Here is a 19586-nt window from a genome sequence, read left to right on the forward strand (position 1 = left end):
ACTACCTTAAGGATGGCTTAAATCTAGAAATAAAGGTAAGTGTACTAGGTTTTTACGAGTATATTATTATAACCTACTTTTTACATTTGAAAGATATTATTGTTTTTACTTTATATTTATCCGCAATTCCTTATCTTTTAGATTGACTTCAGGTATAACCATAAAATTAATGTAGCCAAAGTAGCCAAAGCTTTTAGCGACTTAAAAGTTACTGATGACACAAAAAAAAATTTCTAAAATACTTTAACATGGGAATGGGACCAGCAGCGGCTCAGAAATTCCATGAGCTCAGTTTAGTTGGAGAAGAATATTTTGCTGCAGAAATTACCTTTCTAGCAAATTCCCAGGTAAATCCAAAACTAAGGTAAATATACACAATGTATGATGAATGGAGGTAAAAAAAGTTTTTTTTGCGTTATTAGTTTTTTACTGTCAATTATTTTGATTTTAGACATATTATACTATAGATTTTAAAATTCTTTAAAGCGACTTTAAGCGACTAAGGTCTTTTCTAAACGTTAAAGGCTTTTCAAATCTTAATAGACCAGCTCATTTTAAAATTACTAACATAATTTTTCTGGATATGACACCTTGTCAAAAACATACAGTTGGTTATTTATTATTAATTCAATTACTGTCTAGCTAGCTGTTGTTTGGTTTCATACAATACCCCAACTTTTTTTTTATAGAAAAGTATTAAGTGGGAAATAATATATAATTTATTCTGAAAGTATTAAAAATTATTATATTTAATATGAAAAAAAAAACATAATTTTATGAAAATTTTAATAAAGCTTAAAATAGTTACTTGTAACTTTACTGTAAACTTTTTACATAAAAAATGCACAATATTATTAAATAGTTTTATTTTACACTTTGGTCTGTCAGGTAAAAATTAAAAAATAAACAATTTTTAACGGTTTTGGAACTTTATAAAAGTTTTAAAATATTACACCTACACATGTAGTGTATCGTGTCTTAAACCAAAAATAAAGGGACCCGTATTTTCTTAATTTTTTTTAATGCACTAGTTTTTTAATATCGAATTTCTTCCATTTAAAAATTTCACCCTGTATATTACTCAATGTACAGCAATTCAATATTTGGTTAGTAAAACTATATAGGTTAGTTAAACTAACTTGTTTTTTTTAACCAATTTTTATCTCCCCTCAAAAAAAACCTCTCAAATTTGAACCACCCCAAATACAGCGAAACATACAAATTATTCGTTGTAAATAAAATACAGCAAATAATATAAATAATTCTTTGTTCTTTTTAATCAGATAGTGTTAATTACTTTCAGAAAAACTAATTTTGGAAAACGGGATTCAGCCGGCGTAATTCAGTTATTAAAAGAAAAGAAGGCACTTTATGAAGCAAAAAATATTGAGATATTATTTAATGAAGATAATATAAACGTCGCTGTTCTCACTCTATTGATGAGACGAGCACATAGTATGGATTTTTCCAAGGATATAGTGTTTGTAGACTCTAGTGGCTCTTGTGATCAGACAAATACGGTTGTTACATTTTTATTCGCTTCATCTAAAATTGAAGGAATTCCCTTAGAAATAGTCCTGCATACACCCCAAACGGAAAAAAATTATTTAGAAGCATTTTTATTACTACAAAAATTAATTGGGTCTAATGGCTTTGGCGGACATGGTAAACCTACTGTTATAATGACGCATGATAGTTTCGCTGAAAGAAACGCATTAAAAAAATGTTTTAATACCAGTAAATTGCTCTTATGCATTTTTCATGTAATGCAAGCTTTGTGGCGGTGGCTATGGGACAGTTCTCATAAAATTACAAAAGATGACAGAAAACTCTTAATCCGTCTATTTAGAAAAGTTTTATACTCCTTGTCTGCTGAAGAGACAAACACCTCAATGAAGGAATTAGAGAATGATAATATTTCAAAAGAATATTCAAATTATAAAACATATGTTTAAAAACTTTGGGAAAGGCGAACGGAGTGGTGTTTGGCTTACCGTGCACATCTACCTACACGAGGGCAAAATACCAATAACATAGTGGAGGCTTCAATACGTATTTTTAAGGATGTTGTACTAGAAAGGTGTAAAGCTTTTGACATCTGTGCTTTAATAGATTTTATCGGAACATCGTTTGAAAAACATCACAAGTTACGAATAATAGAATATGCAAATGGTCGAATAGCTAAAAATGATTTAGTCTACATGAAACTAGTTCGAGCCTGCGTAAATATCAAAGTCTTTAATTTATCAGAGAATGAATATGAAGTTCAGTCCACTAATGTAAATACGAATTCTTACAAAGTACTTTCAGATATTAACCTTTGTGAGTGCCTAGCTGGTCGAGGTGGAGCTTTTTGCAAACATTTATGTGCTGTTCACCAAAATTATTCAAATATTGCAACGGTTCCATCTTTGTCTTCAGCAGATAAAATTGCCTTTGCGCAACTAGCTGTTGGCAATCTAAGTGGGAATATTAAAGAGTTTTTTAATTCGATGAACTTTGTCAATGAAGAACTTGCAGGTCCATCCACATCCCAATTTTTTAGTAATAATTCTGATAAATAAATCCGAAAACCAGCTTCAGAATCAGAAAACTTCAATATTATTGATAATGCTCCGACAGATGTTAGTGAAACTATTAAAGAAACGCTAATTAATACCCAGAATTCGGAAATTGAACGCTTCCAGAATAATTGTTTAAATTTAGTTAATATAGCAAACTCAAATGTAGATACTTCTTTACTCAATATTATTAAAAAAAACCAATATAAGGCTGGAAAAAATCAGCACGCTTGCACAATTATCCTTGCAGAAATTAGCACAAAAAAATTCAAAAGAGTAATTCGAGTCCAGCCTACTTGCCAGAAGAAAGTTACGTCCTGGTTTCTCAAAAGGAGCAAAACGAGTGCAGGCTGGGCGTCCATCAGGTGTAGAAATTGGATCTAAAAGAATAAAAGTAAAAAGAAATTTAGGAGAAAATATATCTTTAAACAAACCCAATCAAAAGGCACATTAAGGCGTTTAAACTCTAAAGATAGAAAGTATACTGGGATTTTTATGTATTTATTTATCTTTATAGAATAATTAAGTTTCTTTTGTATATACAAAATTTATTTAGTTTTTGTTAGCATAAGAATCGTATTGTGTATACGATTCTTATGCTATTATGCTTATCGTATTATTATACGAAGTACTTGGATCATCAGTAATCCGCTGGGCATGTTACGCATTATTAGCATGTTTTAAATTATAAGTGATAAAGTAAAATCCTGCCAAATAAATTGCTGATGTACTAATTGACTTTGCATAAACAATATACGTAGTAAAAACTGTATATAATTACTTAATTACAAATTGATTCAAAAGTAAGCGTAATTTTTTAAGGAGCGTTTTCGTGTAATGAAAATAAGATAAATAATTCCTTTTACAATGAGTGCGTAAATGCTTCTTAAGGGATCTACGCCCCTTTGAATGGGGCACCATGAACTTTTTTGCAATATTTTTGAAAAAATAATGAAATTTGGTTTCTTTTATAAGCGTTTGTTATTAAATCGAATTCTGAGCCAAAAATTTAAAAAATATTACAGGGGCATCTCATACTTGTGCGGAGCTAAGGGCTTAAAATAAACCTGGCTCTTAAATAATAATTAGGAACTTAATTCTACGATTCTGCGTTAAATTTTTAATTTTAAGACATAAAATTTTTATAAGATGCGTCAATTTTCATCATTTAATAATGTTTGGTTGCAAAATTATTGTAAAAAACTCGGGTAGAGCCTCATTTGAAGAGGCGTAGCTCCCTTAAAAGCATTTAAATGCCCATGTTAAGGAAGGTAAGTTTAATTTTGATAAAATGTTTGTAATACGTAAATTTGTTGTTTTATTTATTTATAAAGAAGCATTAATTTTTATTTCAAAGAGAATATTTATCTAAGGTCCTCTTGCGAAGTAAAAAGTACCTTTTTTTTAAATTAAGTAATTTATTAACCCAAAGACAAAAAAAATCAGAATTTTAATAAGGTTTCGTATGCTAAGGAGTTATATGATTCACTTTAAATAAACTAAAATAAATATAATTATACGTGGCCAGCTGATTATGTAAAGGTGCTGAGTCAGGATGGGTTTCGGAGATGCGCGCTGAAACAGGCTGGGGTTGGGAAATATGCGTACGGGCTTGGCTGTTGTACTCGTGGCGCCCTCCAGCGTCCGGAAAATCCACATATTAATAGAGAAGATAAATCGCAATACCAATTTAAAATCAATTTGTGGACAGGGATCTCCCCATCCTTTTGGAAAATGTTCCTTTAGACATTCGCAGAAATATGTGGCTGCAACACAACGGATGTCCTGCGCACTACGGTGTGTAAGTTAGAAATTTTTTAAATAAATCCTACCCTAACCGATGGATCGGACGTCTAGGACCTATACTGTGGCCCCTACGGTCACCTGACCTAAATCCTCTTGATTTTTTTTACTGGGGATGCCTCAAAGAAATTGTATACAGGAGACCCATACAAAACATTGAAAATCTGCGCAAGCACATCCAAACTGCTGCTCAAGAGATAAATAGAGCTGGCCACGCTCACCGGATTAAGCGATTCTTTATAAGGTGTAGGGCGTGTATAGCAGCAGGTGGTGGCCATTTTGAACACCTTTTGTAAAATTGCAAAACATCGAAAAAAAAAAAGATTTTTTTTTTCAAAAAATACATCGGCATTAAAACAACCATTTTTTTTTGAGGTTAACAAAAAATTCAAAAAGTTTTTGTCTTTAATACGGCATGGAATAAATAAGTTTTTACGCTAATGGGCACCAAGATTCTATTATTATTTTATTGCGTCATAGGACTTCAAACTTTTTGAAAAGAAAAAAAAAATCCGATATTGCAATTTCAAAAGTTTTTCCTGTGAAAAATATTTGCATAACTGAAAAATTTTAATACGCATCATAAAGCGCATCTATCGGCAAATAATATCCAACCGAAGGAATTGTGATTTTTTTTTTCATTTAGTGACACACCATAAAAAAACTGATTACAGGTAGGTATTTCTTAAAATTTCGCAAAAATCAAAATATCTCGAAAACCGTAACACTTTCGTTAGAGCTATGTTGAATTATTCTGATTGGAAATAGTCCAATCTATTAGGAGTTTTCATTTGGACCACTATTTACGGGACACCCTGTATATATATATATATATATATATATATATATTTATATATATATATATATATATATATATATATATATATATATATATATATATATATATATATATACATACGGAATTGTATATATTATACAATTCCCAAATTTTAAGCCGTGTTCGAGTAGACAAGCTGCTGATCCTCCATCTTAAGATGAATGTATCCCCTGAGAAACTCTGAGTTGGGGCTTGATGTAAAGACCTTGGTTTTATTAGTATTTAACCTCGGTCCATGCTTTCTAACTGACAAATGTTGGAGAAGTCACTGTTTATTTCGGTTTCTGCATCATTATAATGAGAAGGATTAAAGCTGCATAACACTTGTGTGTCTTCGGCATAAGACTGTATTTAGGGGGCTACAAAAATGGATCCCTGTGGGACTCCAGATTTTACAGTGCCCATTGCCGATATTCCCACCTGTGTACGTACAACCTGCTGCTTACCACATAAATACGATTTAAAAAAGCAAACCACTCTATCCGAAAATCCAAAATACTTTAATTTAGCACACATAAGATTATGATCAATACAATCGAACGCTTTTGAATAATCGAATAAGATTAGTATAGTAGCCAGCTTTTTATCCATGACTGAAATTATTAAATCACTTATATTCATTAAAGTGCTTGTCGTACTAAAACCGGGACGAAAACCTGACTGAGTGGAAGGCAGCAAACCGGCACTATCAACAAAAGAAAACATTTGTCTGTACACCGCTTTCTCAAGAAGCTTACTCAAAACACGCAAGAAACTCACAGGACTTAAATCGGTAATTCGAGATGGTAAAGTTACTTTAGGTAAAGGAAAGATAACAGCAGTCTTCCAAGTTGAGGGAAAACATCCCTCCTCAAGGCATACATTAAGTATATGAGTAAAATGATCCAATAGAATAGGGATGCTAACCTTTTCCATAAAAAGTGTCATGTCATCAATACCCGGCGCATTTGACTTTAACTCGTCAATGCCTCTGCGTATCTCTGCCTGAGGAGGTAACGAAAAGTCAAAAGCAGAGGAATTACGTATATTTGAATCAAAATAATCTATGAGACCTGGATCAGCTCCATTTTATTTAAATATTGATGAAAATAATCATTTATCTTGTCAGGATCTTGTAGCTCTATAGGCAATTCCGGCTTTGACCCTCTCATGACTCCAGCTATCTTTAAACGTTTCCATATAGTTATGGTATCCCGATTAGAGACGTATTTCAGGTAAGCAGCTTTTTCTCGCCTTACGGATGCTAGGGCAAAGTTCCGAAGCTCTTTATAGCTATTCCAATTAGTTGTGGTTTTGTTTCATTTAAATTTATTAAAAGCAATATCACGCTGTTTCAAAGTTTCAAAGTATCCGTAAGCCAAGGAGCTGGCGGTCTGCTGAGTCTTACAGTTCGTACAGGCGCGTGAAAGTTTAAAATATTGATTAAGTTTTCAGTTAAAAAGGTAATTTTATCATTAATGTCCTGAATCTGATATATGTTGTTTCAATCTACGTTTTGCATATCTGTATAAAAAATATCTGTGCTAAATTATTTAAAGCATTTAAACGTGTAAAGTCTTTGTACCGACCCGACGCGCGACGGCCGCCCCAAGTTGATAATAAGACTATGATCTGAAATTATGTCTGTATTTATAACACCGTGACTAATAACGAGAAATGAATCGCTAACCAGTATTGGATCCAGTAAAGTGGCTGTTCTTTTAGTAATCCTTGTTGGTTCATTAATTACTTTGTTTAAATTATAGGAGTTAAAACAATCGCTTAAAGGATTACCAAGGTTTAGCAGATTGACATTCACGTCACCTGTTACCACAACATGATCAAAAACCGGAGTAACCTCTGATAAAATGAAGTGGAATTGCGCAATTGATTTTGTTACAGATGTTTTGGGAGGGCTATAAACACTGCAATGAGAATGTGGCATTTTTTAGCTTTCATACAGGTTAACAAGTACTCCATAGGACCCTGATCCGTATTTATGAGGTTATAAACATCAGACAAAAACTCATTGCAAATGTAAACCGCTACCCCTCCCGCCCTATTCATACCATCTTTGCGAAACATTTTATAATTTTTAATATTATAAAGATTAGTAGGTATGTCAGGCCCTAACCATTGATCTTACATTTAGATTCCCAGTTTTTACAATTTTAGTGTTACCTGCCATTTTGCTGGAAATACTTGCAGCCATTAAATTATAACACATTACACTTATTTTTATTTCTAACCTATGTTAGCACTTTTCAGGATTGTTTTCACATGAGCACTATCCTTTATTTTAATCGCCTGATCTTCATCGGTACTCTTTATGAACACCAAGTTACTCTGGCCTCTTTAAGCAACTGGTACGTGTTTTTATTAAGTTCTTCATTAACAAAAATACGCTTCATTTTTTGATTGATTCCAAAGGCAGTTGTATTTAAATCCTGAATTACAGCCCTAGATTCAAAGTCACACTTGGTAGTGGTGGTTTTTCTTTGGATATGATAGGTCTTAAGTCTCTCTGAAAACTCTAAACTTATAAATTTAATTACTTGAAAAGCCTTTTTCTTTATAACATCAGGATTATCTCTAATTTCAAATGCGCCATTAATTAAAAGGGACTTTTTGCATTTTTTTGTTTTCCATATCAGAAAACTTGTTTTGCAACAACATTAAGTCAGAATGAAGTTTGGTATTCTCCTTTTTTATTTCCTCCATCATCTCCCCCATAACTTTATTTGCTTGTTTTTGTTCTTCATATAAAGAGTTAAAAAATTCAAGGGATTGCTTCATAGTTGACAGTTTATTTCCTAAGGCACTTATTTCATCTTTCAACTCCATTACTAGGGTAAATAACATCACTGGTATCACTTTTGCCAGTTCCAGGAGAAGCATTTGATGTTTGAGAAAATAGCACTGTCGAAGTAGATTGCCTTTTATAATTTTTACAAGACCAACACTTATTTTGTTCACTCATTATTTGTACCTTTTAAGCTCACTTAAGTTTGCACACTCAGAACGATGCCACTTTTTACAGATACTACATGAGACCTTATAGGCTGACTTGGGAATGATTTTGTCACAAATCACACATGAAAGTGACCTTTTGCTTGTTTTACCTGCCATAACGACAAGTTCAAAAAACAGATACAAATTCGGAGAATGGCCCCAAAAAAACAAAATATTAAACCAGATCGTATTATAGGACGTACTTCGCTAAACATGCAGTTCAAAAATGAAAGTTTTCCGTTAGGTATTGATGGTTTTTTTCGTAGATTTTATAAGGACGTTTTAAATACGTTGTATGTAACAATTTCACATACACTCACCAATCTCTCCCTCAGAGCCAGTTCGGAAGAACATGTGCCGTGATGGTATCGATAAAACAGAGTCAGATCTGTTACCTGCCTTTTATGCACCAAACTATCCACACTTTTAGTTATGTCTGAATCTCCTATAAGATCAAACGAGGAGAAAGTATACTCAAAATCAAAGTCTCACAAATTAAGCGTCTATTAAAAGGTTACGCGTTTCGCCGCATTAGGGCATCATCAGACCTAAATAAAATTATCAAAATTAAATAATAAGGAACAAAACGCTAATTAACAGAAAAGACATACCTCATCTAAAAACAAAAACTATACACTGACTCTCACTAACATAAATAAATAAATAAATAAAATAAATAAATAAAATAAATAATCCTATAAGATATATAGCCCTCTTTTGGATTAAATCAAGCAGCTTCAAGTATGTTTGTATATAAAGCTCCACATGTAAGAACAATACTCAACGGATCGAATCTTACCCTTATAAAGCGTAATTTGTTGTTGCAGTGTATGCAGCCTTTTCATTTTGAAAAGAGACATAAGTTTTTGAGAAGCCGCTATTCCCGCTTCATGATCATGCCAAGTTGTTGCTTCCAATCTCCACACCTAACAAGCAAGCTGACAAAGCAGCGGCAAAGTGAGCCCAGACATAATAAGGCTTATTGAGGCGCCAGAGGCAGCCTTCTTTGTATGTAAATACAGCAGCCTGATTCTTAGTTAAACTGAATCAGATTGCACCACCCCACTCCAAAATGATGTTAAGGTCGGCATTAACAGTTGTTAGTTGGCGACGCCTATGGAACTGGGTATCGGCTGAAGTCATCTGGTTAGGAAACTTGATTGAAGACACCAATGTACTAACATTAGTAAAGCTGTAATTTGGACATGACCCTGAGAGATCCCAGCGTTAATTTGAAACCTCTGCGAGGTGTGTCCATCTACGACAACGTGGATGAATTAGTTCTCGAGGAAGTTTCTAAGCCAAGCAACGTTGCAAATGTTGGCGGCAAACCAGAAGAATATAGTTTGTTTCAGAGGTTTTAATGCCAGACCCTATTGAATGTCTTTGAAACATTTAGGGCTATTGTACGGGATTCACCATATTTCTTGATAGTCGACCTGTGTTTTCGAAAACAATACCGAAGGTCGCTAATTATGTTGGTGTACTCCAGGTATTTCAAAATTTGCTGGTTGACAAGTTTATCCAATACCTTGGCGATTGCTGGGAATAAATCAATCGCACAGTAATTGATAGGCACTATATTTTTTCCTTCTTTGGGTATTGATTGAATCTGCGCAGTTTCCGGTCTCCCGGGAATAGACCTCTTCTGTATAGTAACAGTTTAGACAACGGTGGTGTCAGTACAACCATACACTTTTTATACTATATGTATTATACCCATTTTAACTTTGGACTGAGATTTGTTGAGAAACTTTTTTGAACATCATTTCATTTTATATTTTAATTTAAAAAAAATACTTTAGAGCGAAAACGCAGCATCAAAAAGGATACTCTAGAACGTGTGAAAAAGAACAGTATGCGTAGAAAATCTGCACCTGGCGCAGCAAGATTGGAAGAAGATGCACAGTACGGCTTTGAAAACCGAGCTTTTATGTCCCAACACGTATTTTTGGACAAGCGATATGACAGACAGCGACCGCAACGGTATTGCAGCTTAGCTCAGTTTGTTGAAGGTAGATTTTTTTACTTTTTATTTTGGAAACACAATAATTTTCTTTTGTGTATAGGAAGCGATATAGCGAGAAGATCATTCAAACGTCGTGCTCCAACTAAAGCAACAAAAGCCGAAGCAAATTTAAGTAGGCAGACCACAGTTGTGGAAGAAAGTGAGAGTGTCACACCTAATCACAGCGATAATATCGGTAATATTGAGAGCTTTGCTAAGGAGCTATCTGTTGTCACTCCTAAAGAAGCAATGGACCAAGATATAGAAGACAAAGAGAGTGAAAAGGTAAGCGTTCACAATGTATTAAATAAGTCATGAAGATTTGATATGGGTCCAAATATATAATCAAAAGACATACATCTCCAAATATTTTAGCTATAATTAGCATGCAAACATGTACAAAAAATGTAAATACTTCGTGTTCAAATAAGAACTAGCATAGCCACCATAGCGTAACAGCGTACATAACCTTACATCGTCAGTTGTTAGTTTTTATTTGATCACTGTAACTACGCTATGGCCACGTCTAGAGTAGTAAGATCTAGAAGAACATACGTTCACAAAGTATCAATCACACCTTTGGGTAGACTTTGGTCTATTCTCAAATTTTTCACATATAAGATGTCGTTGGCCGTCCTTTTCCAGTGCAAGTTTCCTCAAGTGAGTGTGATAGTAGAGCCTCCCTCCCCGATATCAAGCGAACAAGCCCGAAACGAGAGGATAGAGCAGACTATTCGCATTGAAATAGAAGGAGCTGATGATGAGCCGGATTTTCGACATCTCTTGTCCAACACCGCCATCAGCAACACTTCGACCAGCAACTTGCTGACGGTTAGTATATCACCAATGACCTTTTAAATTCTTTCTTTTATCAAGAGGTTGCTGCTTTGTGATCGTCTTTGCTTGAATATGTTTTAGATTTGTGTTAAATGCACGTTTTGCAATAGACAATTTCAGTAGTGCAAATTAAGAAAAAACCAAAAGCACAATACGAAATAATAGTTTTCCTCCAGGTGGATCATGATTATATGCCAACGAGATCTCCAGCAGCTACAAGGAGAATTTCATGCTGTAGCATGCTTAATCCCCAAGACGCTGCCGCTTTGGCGGCCACAGCGGCAGCTACCACCAAATTTTACCAAGACAGCGAGAAAAAAGAAAAAAAAGTTGAGGATAAGGAGCACCACAAGAAGAAAGGGAAGTTGCCAATAATTAATCCTCTGGTGCGGTTGCCATCTTGGCCTAGTGAGTTAAAGTTATTTTATTTTACCGGCTGCGCAATAAACTCGTATATTTTTTAGATTTAGATATTACCGTTAGTGGGTTTATAAGTAAATGCCTCCTAGCCAACGCGGATACCCTGTGTGCAGCTGTAGGGCCTTTAATGGACCCAGAAGAAACTTTAATGGAAGGATTTTATGAAAGATGCGTCATGAATAATTATTTTGGGATTGGAATTGATGCAAAAATATCTCTGGATTTTCATCATAAACGAGAAGGTACATTCAAAACTAGTTAGTCTCTAGGATATTGTACATTTTAATATTCTTCGTATAGAGCATCCAGAAAAATGTAGGTCCAGAGCAAAGAACTATTTGTGGTATGGAGTATTAGGCGGCAAGGAATTACTTCAACGAACATTTAAAAATTTGGACCAAAGGGTTCAATTAGAATGTGACGGACAACGAATTCCGTTACCTAGTTTACAGGGTATTGTAATACTAAACATTCCTAGGTAAGAGTTTGCAACACTTAATAATAAACAAAATTTATATTTAGCAGTTGGTACTTATCTATAAAATTTCATCACCATCTGCCATCACCTTTGTGATGACAGACCATCACAAGAAGAAAGCACAAATATATTCCTCCTAGGAGGAATGAGGAATCTTTGTGTAGCCGCCACTGATATTAATTAGTTTGGTTTTAGGGAGGGCGAAAAAATAATATTTGGATACACAACATAAATATTAAAATTTAAAATGTAGCTATTATACCCATGTTTTTTCCTATTTTATTTTTAATGATTTTAGGCTTAGAATTTAGTCAATTTTAATATAATTTTATAAAGCACAAATTTTATTAATATACATTTTTACGTACTACTACTACTACTCACCTAATTTTTTTTCAACCATAAAAATTTATCGTAAACGTTTATGTCAAATTTACGCATAAAAGCGGGTCTGCTTTTCCGTCCTTCTTGTGGTTGATTTATATTTAATACCAGCTTAGGACGTCCGTTAGTCTTATATTTCACTTTTGCTTCTGTTGCTAAAAACAAGTTTTTTCAAATCGCACATTCTCATTTTCTACATTTTAACAATCACATTACGATTCAAAAGAGAAGTCCGCGTTTATAGCCAAATAAAAGACGGCGTAACAACACATCATTGCATTTCAAAACGAATGCGAAAATCCGATCACGGGCTCAATCTCGTTGAGTCCCCAGCAGCGTTTCCTCCGCACCGCATTCCACGACCCACCCGATCGCGCTAATCGGCGCCACCCGCTACGTGTGCCCACAGAGTAGACGCGAGATTCTCGCTTCCGGTACTCAAAGCCGATCTGCGCCGTTTTCTCGCGCGGAGATTACACACAGTTAGTACCGGTAAAAGCGAGTTTCGTTTTAAAATTCGCCAGTTTCGTTTTACAACAGCTAGCAAGATGTCGTCGTCTGATGATGATCTTATTGCTACGGAGTTTATTTTTACCAAACTAAACAGAAAAAAAGTTGGAATTCATTCTATTAATCGTGAAAGAAAAACGTACGGGGAATACCATAATTTATTTCCAAATTTAAAGAATGATAATAAAAGATTCTTCCAATATATGAGAATGAGTCAGGACACTTTTAATTATATTACAGAAAAAGTGAAATGTCGTTTAACCAAAAATTGGTGCAATCTACATAAGCAGCCTATTTTACCAGAAGAAAGACTTGTTATAACCCTAAGGTAAGTTTTGTTAAATAATTTAAATTACTTTTAATAGTATATTTTTCTTCTTATTTAGTTTAAATGGTAGTTATTTAATGGTATAAATAGAAGATAGTAGTATACATTTCCAATATAAAACAAACTTATTTTTAGGTTTTAAAATTGTTTTATTACTTTTGTTTATACAAATATAAGCTTAAAGCCATATAGGAATACTGTTATTTGTTAATGTAAATAAGGATTATAAGTTGAGTTTTCCTCCTGGTTATTATAAATAGGTGTAGGAACATTAGCAGGAAGCCTTTGAAACGTGATTGATGGGTTTAAGGGAATGGAAGAGTGGGTGTTTTCATGTATGGTATGATAGTAAGGATCGCCAGAAAAATGCCCACTAGAATGGGACGGTGTAGAAGATAATGGATGAGGAACGAGGAAAGTGTTATGTTGGTAGGAATATTGATCCACTAATTCTTGCACGCGGCAACGAAAAGATAATACTCTGTTTTCAGGTATTTTCATTACATGTGGAAGCAAACTTTTAAAAAATTACAGATGTTCGTCATCTTGATCAGTGCAACTTTTTTTGGCTTTATTTTTCAGATACTCGACTTTGCGTTTTTCTATTTCCAGAATTGATTCCTGATATGCATCAGTAGCAGTTCTTTTTCTTCTCTGTGATGTACTAGGTGCCAAAATAGGATTAGTTTGCCCTAAAATACGAGTAGGTGGTATCACGCAACTTTAACTAGCTTGAGAAGATTTCTCTTCATCGCTATTCTCGTCCAAAGATTGATTTGGTTCTGTCTCCTGTGTCTGTTCTGTCTGCTGCGTTGACTGCGTGCTCGACAAATTTCCACTGGTTACCCTCGGCTTGATAACGTCCTTTAGGAAAAGAAGTTGTTCGAAATATGGCCACTTGGATGTGGGCACATCCTCAGCAGCGTCTCCAGATCTTGGTGGAGGGTATTTTCCCAATTCAACAGAGAATTGGCCCCGCAAATATTTCCATTGCTTTCTGATCTTGGACTCTAAAAAATAAAAATACAAGCTATACTTTTTTATATATATTTTTATTACATCTTTTTTTATATACATATTTTTTTTATAACAACCACAGTTTACAAAAATTAAATTCATGTCGATCAAATTGTAATGAAGCAATTAATATTTTTTTTAACTTTTTCCTGATTTTGTTTCAGATATTTGGCAACAGGATCATCATTCATACAAATTGCAGATTCATACAAACTGTAGGACAAATAGTTCGAGAAACAGTGTGTATAATATGGGATGTTTAACAACCCATTCATATGCCAACTCCAAATGAGAAAGATTTTCAAAGCATATCAGAAGAATTTAATACCATATGGAATTACTATTTGGAATTTTCCGCACTGTATCGGAGCCATTGATGGGAAACACGTTCGAATTGTTTGTCCCAAAAACTCAGGATCGATGTTCTATAACTATAAGCACTATTTTTCTGTAGTTTTACAGGGTGTAGCCGACGCTAATTACAAATTTATTGCTGTAGAAATTGGCAGTTGCGGTAAACAGAGCGACGGTGGTACATTTCAGGCCTCTGAACTATATCGTCAATTAAAAAATGGCATATTAAAAATCCCGCCACCATCTTATTTATCTCAAACAACAATAAAGGCGCCTTTTGTACTAATAAGTAACGAGGCATACCCACTCTTGCCTTTCCTCTTAAAACCTTTTGGTGGAAAAAATTTAAGTATTGAAGAGGAATGTTTTAATAATTAATAATTTAATAATAGAAAATGTGTAGAATATACGTTTGGTATAATTACTTCAAAATGGCGTATACTCTCAAAATCCATTGAAACCAATATTACAACAGCAGACAATATTATTAAAGGTATTTGCGTTTTACATAACACAAGATTGATAAAGAAGGTTTTGAAAGACATCTCAGTGAAGTATCTATTGAAAATGGCTCAGAAAATGCCAGGAAAAAGACGACGGGAAGACCTCCAAATGAAGCAAAAAATAAATTAATCTTATTAAATAATAATACTGCAAAATAATGTTAAGAAAAAATGGTGTAGTAAACATACTTCTTAAGTACTTACCATCTTGTTTCATTTCAACGCTTATTTTCTTCCAGTATTTGTCAATCACATTGCGATTGCAATGTAATTTATCCCTCTTGTTCCAAATAGCTGTCCTTTTAAAAACCGCAGCAATAAGTAGTTCCTTACCATGGCAACACACGTGAACACGCGTACAATAAACTAAATTTTTATTACTTTAAACGCTGGCTAGCAGGTTATCTGCGCGGACCTGCTTTAACCGGTTTTAACTGTGTATACGTTCATATAAACATTCGAAATAATTCTTAAAGCAGTTTTCTTCTCAAAAAAGGAAACGATATTTTTAAAAAACTTTTATTCAGATTGACAGCAAGTACTACTAACAAATGAGCTGCATATAATTGGTTTCACTCATATTTATAAGATATTAATATACTGACTATGCAATTACGGGAATTAACAGTAAGCAATATTATACAAGGAATATACGTTATACAGGGTATATAACTCCTCCCATGCTAGACGAAAGCATATCTTAAAGGGTATGTTTTCGTAAAATAGGGTACAGTAAAAATACTTAAAGGTCTAAACATAAAACGTAAAATAAAACATTAATCTTAAAATCTAAAAATAGGGTAAAACAAGCCAATATAAAAATATAAAATATAAACTAAGTATAACTAGACCATAACACTTTCAAAAATAGTGTCTTTTGGGGTATTAGTTTTCTCGATAGGTCTTAATTTACGCACTGAGCGAAACTTTTTCACTGTTAGATATAAAATAACTAGTACAATGAGAATGTAAATGAAAATAGTCCATACACTAGTCCTAGTTAAGGAAATGGGTGACGTAATGTCTTCAAGGCTTCTAGCTTGGCTTCTTAGTTCTTGTTGGATTTCATCGGTGGCTTTAAGATTTACTAGTTTCAAATCAATAGAAGGTGGGTTGAATACAGGCGGCTTTTCTTGTACATCTTTAGTCCAGTTGAAGGTAGGAAGACTAACTTTCTCGTAGACTAATTCTGTTGGCTCGTATGATTCAAAAACCATTGACTTTATTTGAACCATGCAGTTTTGCGGGATTTCCATCAAGTAGGAACCTTGGAGGAGTTGGCTTGACTCGGAGTTGCCACATTTGACTTGGGCGACTGTGCTCGTAGGGGTGGTAATTGCCCAATTACCGTTAACGATTTGTACGGCATGTACATCGTGCAGGTGAATCGCAAATGGATGGCAGGTGGTAGTGGTTGACCTTAGGGTAAGGAGCTCAACGGCACATGGCGGGTGGTCCTCAATAACTCTGCTATGAGTGTTCTTGCATAGAAATTGATTATCTTGGACTTCTGGACATTTCTCGTCTTGGTAGAAATAACTCGTGCTGCTCAGCGCAAGATATTGTTTAAATGGTAAATTGACAAGAAAAGACTCATTACTTGGCACTGGTAACGTTAATAACTTATAGTATTGAAATGTAATTTCACTAACCAGTGGAAGCTCAAGAATGAAAGTTATTTGAAAGTCTTTAGTGAGGCTTTTGACTTGGATTAGTTTTTCTAAGGTCAATATATTTTCTACGTTATCACTAAGGGGTAGTTTATCATTTTCATTAAGGTGTTTATTTAATTCCTTAATTTTAAGTAGCAATTCATCTGGATTAATAATCGAATTAAACAAGATGTTAGTTTTCGAAAATGTCAAGGCAACTTCGATTTTATTTAGGGTGTTGTAAATTGATTGGTAGATTGATGTGATTTGACTAGTTATGACGAATATTCTTAAATATTCATGCAGTTGAACATTATGAATATCGTGTCGCTTAATTGATTCCTCTATTTGAAGGATCCTAGATTTTAGTATATATTCGTTATGAGTAATGTTAGTGATGATATGCTTAAAATTCTCAATAGTTTTGTCTAGGAGCGAAATACGGTTAATCGCATCAACTTTTAGTTTATTTTGATTTGATTGTAATAATCTTATATTTTGATATATGTTCTCAGCATCAGTTTGGTCTAAGTTTCCAGTGATGCTTTTAATAAAAGAACCCAAGGGGTTAAACAAACCTCTTTTCCGTCTATTATTAGGAGAAACATAAGGAAATATTTGATTTATTAAAATGTCAATATTTCTTTCCATAGCATGAAGGGGTGTTAATGAATTAAAGTACTCGGCGTGATAAGTAGTACTGTTTTTTAAGTTAAATGATAGGGTTTTAGTGTGGTTTTTAAGAGATAGGAATTCATTGATTATTGGTTGTAAATCTATAGTTTGTACAAATGACCAATGATTTGTAACTAACTGTGCCGTTCCTAATTTGAAAGGCAACATTCCCGGATTTCCGTTTAAGTCGTGGAACTTGACGTTGATGGTTCCGTAGACGGTCCAGGTCCATCTGGAAGAAGAGAGACTGATTTAGTCTCATTGACATGGATTATTTCCTTCTTGTTATTTCTAGGGTTTTCTATCTCTAATTTGCTATTTTCTAAAATTTGAGTAACTTTAAAGGGGCCTAAGTACCTATCTTTGATTTTACCAGATCTTTTATCTGATTTCTTATAGATTGTAGAACCTATTTTGGGGACTTTTCTAGTTTTCGATTGATTAACTCTATCGATAATTCGTTGTTTGAGCGCGGTAGATTCTTTTGCGATTTCGTCGTATAAAATCTGCGTTTTATTTTTATGATTGTGTATATATTCTGTATATACATGCGATGCTATTAAATTCGTAGGGTCTCTGGTATCGGTATGACCGTGAACTAGCTCAAAAGGGGTAAAGTTAGTACTCGAATGGATTGTACTATTATAAGCTATAATCGCGTAAGGCATTAGTTTTACAACATCGGCGTTAGGATCAGCTTGACGCAATAAACGAATATGTTCGATTAGCGTGGAGTGTAAGCGCTCAATAGGTGAATTAGATTCGTGATGACTAGGGGTTGTAAAGTGAATTTCGATGTTATGGGCTTTAAGAAGTTCTTTAACAACTTCGTTTTTAAATTCAGATCCATTGTCTGATACTATAAGTTTCGGTACACCTAGAAAAGAGAAAATTTTAACAAGTTGTTCGCAGCAGGATATTGCATTTCCATTGTATGGAAGAGCTTGTGCGAATTTAGAAAATTTATCTATAAAGGTGAGAAACTTAGTATTCCCTATGATAAATGTATCTACATGGGCAATTTCAAAGGGTTTACTTGGTGTTTCAGTTAAGACTAATGGTTGATCTGGGGGTTTTCGATTATATTTTGCTCTTTGGCAATATACACATCGATTGATATAGTTGATGACGTCTTTCTTTTGTGATTTCCAATAGTAATTGGCTTTTAAAAATTTAAGTGTTTCGTCGATTCCTCTGTGATTGGTCTTTCCTTCGTGCCTATATTTAATCATGAGGGTTCTTTCGTCCTCTTTTACATTGTTAACCAACTTAGTGCATTCTATTAACCTAAAGTTTCGGAAATGGTTAACTAAGGCTTGGTGGAAATATTTTCTTAACTCTTTAGAGTAGAAATATATATAGGAAGGAGAGTGATTTAAATGTTCTTTTAAGAAATTAACAATCTGTGTCATATTTGTTGGAAGAGTTGCATGTACAATTTTATTCCCATCAAATATTTCATGGTCAATTTTAATGTAAGTTGGATAGGGCGATTGTTTAACAATAAATTGATTTAATTTATTATTAATAATCTCGTCCAACAAGGTCATTGTCGTGTAATTCTGGTCCGAATTTGTCGTGTGTACGGTGTGTATCATTTCGTCATTCGCAATTAAATTATCTTGGGTATCAGGTTGCAATAGTGGGTCATTGTTTTGTTGTTGTGTTGGGTCAGTATTTATGGGATTTGGCGGACGAATTTGAATGTTAGACAAAATCTTGATTTTGGGTGATTTTGGCTTTTCTAAATTAGTTATAGTATTCTGTACTAATTCAGGGTCCAGTGGGTTTGGGTCAAATTGATTTATGTTGTCGAAGAATTGTGCAATGTCAAAGTCTATGTCGCCTGGGCTATTTATTATAGACTCAGTTTCAATTGCGTTTACCTGTATGCGAGAGAGTGCATCCGCGTTTGTGTTTAAGAGTCCTTTTTTATAAATTATGTCGAAATTGTATTCGTCTAGTTTACATTTCCAACGCATTAATTTACTGTTAGGCTCTCTGAGATTTGCTAACCAAACTAAAGGTCTATGGTCTGTATATATGGTAAACTTTTGACCGTATAAATAAGGTCGAAAATATTTACAAGCCCATACTATACCTAGGAGTTCTTTCTCGATGGTACTGTAGCGTTGTTCGGTTTCATTTAAAGTTCTCGACGCGTAGCCGACTGGAAGGTCTTGGGGTACAATTCCTTGTGATAGTACGGCGCCTAAAGCTACGTTAG

General features: G+C 34.0%; 1 protein-coding gene across 2 annotated transcripts in view; it reads left to right on the forward strand.

The window, feature by feature from the left end:
* LOC126744077 (diacylglycerol kinase eta) overlaps positions 1-19586 on the forward strand; it is a 764865-nt gene that overhangs the window by 707368 nt on the left and 37911 nt on the right. For both annotated transcript variants that reach the window (XM_050451425.1, XM_050451426.1), the window contains exons 16-21: positions 9999-10208; positions 10263-10486; positions 10847-11032; positions 11215-11446; positions 11503-11700; positions 11759-11936. In XM_050451425.1, coding sequence (XP_050307382.1) covers positions 9999-10208; positions 10263-10486; positions 10847-11032; positions 11215-11446; positions 11503-11700; positions 11759-11936 — 1228 coding nt within the window. The remainder of the gene's footprint in view (positions 1-9998; positions 10209-10262; positions 10487-10846; positions 11033-11214; positions 11447-11502; positions 11701-11758; positions 11937-19586) is intronic.

The sequence above is a fragment of the Anthonomus grandis genome, chromosome 13, assembly GCF_022605725.1.
Source record: "Anthonomus grandis grandis chromosome 13, icAntGran1.3, whole genome shotgun sequence".
In the NCBI taxonomy this organism is placed as follows: Eukaryota; Metazoa; Arthropoda; class Insecta; order Coleoptera; family Curculionidae; genus Anthonomus; species Anthonomus grandis.